The sequence below is a fragment of the Panthera uncia genome (genome assembly GCF_023721935.1).
Source record: "Panthera uncia isolate 11264 chromosome B2 unlocalized genomic scaffold, Puncia_PCG_1.0 HiC_scaffold_24, whole genome shotgun sequence".
Taxonomy (NCBI): domain Eukaryota; kingdom Metazoa; phylum Chordata; class Mammalia; order Carnivora; family Felidae; genus Panthera; species Panthera uncia.
In genome coordinates this window covers 67,217,063-67,223,014 of record NW_026057580.1, presented here as the reverse complement: position 1 = coordinate 67,223,014, position 5,952 = coordinate 67,217,063, and the positions used below count along the sequence as shown (strand labels likewise).

At 38.2% G+C, this 5,952-nt stretch overlaps 1 protein-coding gene across 1 annotated transcript; it reads right to left on the bottom strand.

Annotated features, from left to right (window-relative positions):
• Window positions 1-1,340: 1,340 nt before the first annotated feature.
• On the bottom strand, window positions 1,341-4,069 carry LOC125938771 (chromobox protein homolog 3-like). The gene has a single exon (XM_049654109.1). It carries the CDS (start codon window positions 2,335-2,337, stop codon window positions 1,864-1,866), a length of 474 nt encoding a protein of 157 aa, XP_049510066.1. The 5' UTR covers window positions 2,338-4,069; the 3' UTR covers window positions 1,341-1,863.
• Between the last annotated feature and the right edge of the window lie 1,883 nt (window positions 4,070-5,952).

The window sequence follows — 5,952 nt, the reverse complement described above, 5'->3', positions numbered from 1 at the left end:
TATTATTATTTCATTTCCCTCTTCTATGAACTAGTCATTGATTCTTTTATTATGTTTATTGGTTAGCCTCGAGCTAAAGATTACAACATGCATCCTTGACTTATTAAAGTCCAATTAGTATTTTTTTTCAATTCATGGATAAGGACATTGGAATACTTTAACTCCTTTTTCCACTTACATTTTGTGTATTGTTACATATTTTAATTCAACATATATTCTATACATATATATTTATACAGTCAATACTAATTTAGATTCCCTCATATGTCTACTCTTTACAGTGCTCTTTATCCCCTTCTTCATCTTCTTGCTTCCATTTGGAATTCTTTCCTTCTACCTGAAAAACTAGTTTTCCCACTAGTGTCTGTCAGCAAGCTCTAAATCATTTCAGTTGTTTGGCTGGTAATGTCTTTTTTTCGCTTTCATTTTCGAACGATTTGCTTTCATTTTTGAACGATACTTTCTCTGGGTATAGAATTTTTAGGTTAGTAGATATTTTCCTTTAGCCTTTGATTTTTGTTTATCCTTTTGAATATAAACTATTGACCACTATTTACCAATATTTACAATAAAGTAAACAATATATAGTTGGATAACATTCTGATGATTGTTTTTCCTGGTTTCTGCTGAACCAGGAACTCAAATACTGAGAAGATTGAGCCTGCATGTAAGGAATGAGCTGGGGTAAAGAAAACACATGCAGGTCAAGAATTTACAATACGGAAGTTTGTCCCCCCATTTATTCCAGCAGGTGCTAAACTGTCAACATTTCTAACTATCTGATTATGATTACGTTTCCATGAACAAAGTCTTAGACATTCCATAAATTGTGACCTTTTAGTCAATATCGCAGAGATTTCAACCTCTTGCAAAGGAATGATTCACCAGAAGGAAACTTTAAATGTCCACGTAACTAAGTTTTGCTTACCTAATTTAAACACACCAGGACTTGTCTAGTTTTCTCATGTGGGTGGGGAGGTTGTTGGTAATGCTAAAATTTTTCTTTCAGGGATCTTGCAAATAAAGTTGCATTTATATGACTATAGATATGGATATGGATTCTGATATGGCTACTTTTAAATTGTCCAATTTAAATTGTTTACAGTATATTTAAATTGTCCAATTAATTATGAAATTTTAAAAGTTAAGGCCTGTTCAGGAAAAATTTCAATTTACTTTAAGTGATTTATATCTTAGGTTGCTGAAAATGACGGCATCCCAGAAACATGGGCTTATCCATGGTCATGAAATTCTGCTTTTGTTTGGGTGAATGTTTTTTTTTACAAAGAAAACTATTTATGTATGTATTTTTATGTATACACTCACACACACACAAAAAAACCCAAATAAACAAAAAGCCCAGAATGGTCCTTAGGCATGTAGGAATTAAACACAAATTCTGGTTGAGTACCAACTATGAAGATTTCCCCCAGCATTAAGAAAAGGTGCTCTCTAATGCAGGGGAATAATATACCATGGTCTCAAATATTCTTTTTTGATAAAGGAAGCAACTATAGAAAGCTTTTATTTATTCAAAGTAACCAGTGCTAGAGATGCAAAAAATCCCTAACAACTCCCCCAAATGATATATCATTGAGCTTCATCTTCTAGACAAGAATGACAAGTTAATCTCTCTTCATAAAAAAGAATTACAATTTGGGGTGCCTGGGTGGCTCAGTCGGTTAAGCGTGGACTCTTGATTTTGACTTGGGTCATGATCCCACAGTTCGTGAGATCAAGCCCTGCGTTGGGCTCTGCACTGATAGTGAGGGGCCTGCTTGGGATTCCCTCTCTGCTCTTCCCCCACTCGTTCTCTCTCTCTCTGTCTCAAAAGAAATGAACTTTAAAATAAAGAACACGCAATTATAATTTGAGACACTTCATAGTTGCCTCCTTTGCCAATGCCGACTCTGCCTCTTCTGAACTTTTCCATTTCATGAGAAATGTGAATTCTCCACTGCTGTCTGCAGCACCAATTATTTGTTCAGGATCAAGACCTCTGGCAAAGCCTGTTGGTTTATCAGCAGCATCTCTTTTCTTCTTGGATTTGCCATCATCAGATTCACTGTCGGATAAAGAGTCTTTTTTTGTACCGTCTTTTTCTTTACCAGCTTTTTGAGAATTAGGAAATGCTTCAATTAACTCTGGACGATCTAAAGTTTCTTCAAGCTCCCAAGTATTGTCAACATCTGTAAATCCCTTCCACTTCAGGAAATACTCTATCTTCCCATTTACTACTTTCTCCACCACAAATTCTTCCAGCTCTGCCTCTTCTACTTTACTCTTTCCTTTCTGTTTCTTTCCCACTTTTTGCAATGTAGTTGTATTAGAGGCCATTTTTTATTGCAGGCGTTCAGGGCTATTTTTCACCGCCTCTAGGCTGCTTTAGGTCTCATGTCTGCAGCATCGCTGGCCCTGTGCTCCTCAAACTCCAGCCACATCCTTTTTTTTTTGGCCTTTTAAAGATATCATTTCATTATTTTTTGGCTTCCATTGTTTTTATTGAAAATTTGGCTGTCTTATTTTGTGCCCCTGAACAAAATGTGTTTTATTATTTTTTTATACTAACTGCATTTATAGTTTTTGTCTTTAGTTGTTTGTTACCTATTTTACAATGATGGGTCTAGTTGTAACTTTCTTTGTATTTATCTGTGCCTCTATGTCTTTTATCAGTTTTTAAGTCCTTAGATTATTTGCTCTTCAAATATTGTTTATGCTACACAGTCTCTCTCCTTTTCTTCTAGGACTCTAATTACACAAATGTCTACACCGAACCCCATATATCTCCCAGTCTTTCTTTTTGGTATTTCTTAAAAATTTTATCCTGCTGTAATTGTAGTGAAGTCCACATATTTTTTTCTAGCCTATATTCAAGTTCATGAATCATCTCTTCAGTTGAGTCTAATCTGCTTTGAAATCTTTCCTCTGAGTTCTTAATTTCAATCCTAGAATTTTTATTAGATTATTCTTAAAATATATTCAACATATCTGTTTAAATTACATTTTTTTTCTTTTGGTTTTCAGTCATTTGTTCCTAGCTCCTGTTATGCCTGGTTTTGTTGTTATTGTTATCATCTATTTGTTTAATGCCAGATACCATATGAAAAATGTAGCGATAATTTGAGAGCCTGGATGATGTCATATTCCTCCGAAGAGGATTTGCTTTGCTTCTGGCAGGCAGTTAGCAAGGAGTATAACTTCTTAGTCTAATCGGAGATTGGTTTGATTCAGATCTGAGTTACAGTCTCTGTGAGTGCTCGTCTATTTTCGGGCTAGCTTTATTACCAGGGTGTAGTCCCTCAAGGTTCCCAGCTGAAGACTGGGCTGTTTACCAGGTCCCCTCCTTTTGGAAAGCTCTGAATCCCAATTTTTGTCTCCTTACCCCTGTAAGACTGCCAACAGTCCTGTTCAGCTGCTCAGCTTCTCTGTACTTAACTTATTCAGAATCATCAAATGTCTCTTGGGAGAAAGTAGCTGCATATATTAAGCTGCTCACCTCTCTTTATTTCCTTTTTCTCTAATACCTTAGACTCTGTCTTATATGTCTCCAATGCTTTCAAATAGATGTTTCTCACTTTTAATAAAATCTAGGGGTGCCTTGGTAGCTCAGTTGGTTAATCTTAAGTCCAACGTCAGCTCAGGTCATGATCTCCCGGGTTGTCAGTTCGAGCCTTGCATCAGGGTCTCTGCTGTCAGTGCAGAGCTCACTTCAGATCCTCTGTCCTCTCTCTGCGTGCCCCCCCGCCCCGCAACTCGTGCTCTCTCTCTCAAAAATGAATAAACATTTAAAAACAAAATCTAGGTTTTTCTAGTTGTTCTCATGTGGAGCATTGATCTGATACAAGCTAGTCCATAATAACTAGAAGCAGAAGTCTTCCCCTAATGGGTTTATAACTAGTACTGCTCCATATTATCATCCTTGGTTCCTGTCCTTGAGGAAATTTGCTTCAGTCCTGGTTGCTATAATGAAAAATATCAGGACAACAAGAAAAAAAAATTGATGCCTTCGATTTTGAATATTATTTTTTCAAATACATCTTCTAACATCAACAATAATAACTGACAATTATTGGGCTAGGAAATGTCCTAGTATGTTACATGTATGAATTCATTTAATGGGATACAGTGAGAGACCAGTGCTATCCATATTCATCAATCATAGAATTTGACCAAGGGGGGATCTGGGTAAAAGATGACATATAATTCACAAACACAACACAACAATTCAACAAACACAGCCAAGGACCAACTAAGAAAAAAGTTTAGATGTTATCTAGGCTATCAGATGACAGGGAATGCACACACAAAAAGGTAAGGTACAAGCCTCAAACTATTTCCCCACTAGTCTTTTTCTAGTGGGAAATACTAACAAAGTTAGTTTATAGCAAAAGACTAATAATGAACAAACATATTTTCCACTTGTGTGCTCCCTGGTGGAGGTGATAGGGAAGAAGTAACAGGAGAAGAGAGAACAACCAAGATCTTATGTCAACTGTCCCTGGGTGTCAAGAATCAGTTTTATTTGCATTCAATGGACATCAAGTAATTGCAGGTTTAGGTCACAGAAATGAGTTGGGTGACCAGTATAAGAATGGGATGGTGGTGATAGGGTATTAATGGCCCAAGACCCTGCCAAGGAGAAGTGAAAGGGATATTTAGGCTATTTGCCCAAAAACCAGAAATGTACACCCAATACCGTGCTCTGGCATGGCAGAACATGGCAACCTCACTCCCAATTTCAGCTCTCAGCCAGACACCCTCTAGGGCCTAGCACTCCTCACCCTTTTGTATCCTTGAGCCTAGGTGATAAACAGTATGGGCCTCCTTCCTGCTGTTGGATGAAATTCTATTTAGCGTCCTCTGCACTCCAAAGAATTTTACTTCCACCATTGGAAGCAGCCTGAGGTGGGTAACACAGAAGTTGTAGAATAAGTCTCCCTTGGTTCAAGTTGTGGCTCTTACTGTCACTTAGGTGACTTTGGGAAAATTATTTAACCTCTCTGAGCCTCAATGTCCTCGTTGTGAAATGGAGATGATAATAATAATCAAGATGATATGGGATAATGCTAGTGAAGTGCTTGGCCAAAACCAGGCCAAACCAAAACAAAACAAAACAAAAGCAAAATAAAGGTTAGGTATGGCCATTATTTAACTTAATTTAGGGTCCTGGAGTGGGTAGGAAGGTCTTAGACTATTGTCATAGGATTCCTCATTTGAGAGGCAGCCTCAGAGTGTTGTGGGAGGGGAAGAAGTGGAAAACAGGAGGTTCCTTGGTTCTATGGGGGAGCAGGAGTTTACTCCAACAGCGATGGTGCTCCTAAGGCTGGTTTCCAGAATTTTGTGGGGAAATGTTGCACAAATGTATGAATATGGGAAGCCATTAGCCAGGTTTCCTATTTTCACTTCTCCCTCAGAAGAAATTGGTTCTATTTTAGAGACATCACAGGTCTCATCTTCCCTTCCCCCCCCCCCCCCCCCCCCCAGGAACACTGAGGCTCCCATGGTCTTAGGTTGATCATAAATAGATGATGCCTCCTACCCTTGTGGTCAGAAGTGCTGCTTCAGGGAGCTCAGGGGTCTCTCACTCACCAAAATCTCTCCTCAGTAAAGTATTAAACATCAATTATTTAGTTCTTAACGTGAACTGAATTAACGTGTCATTTACCCAAGCGTATTTGCATTTTATGCCTACTCTTGCTCCGGAATGAAAGCCCAGAAACAACAGTAAGAAAAGGAGATCTAGAACAGCCATCTTACAGACGTCAGAAGACGCCACCCCCCCTCCCATCCCCAGTTTCGGTTCTCATTAGCTGTGTGGCTTTAGGTCATTTCTTTTTTCTCTATTGTCCTTGACATCCTCATTAAAGGGTCTCAAAGTTCCTTCCAGCTCTAAAAACCGTATTTGTTTGAGTGGTATTATTTGGAGGACCTAAAGCCAGCCCAGAAATCACC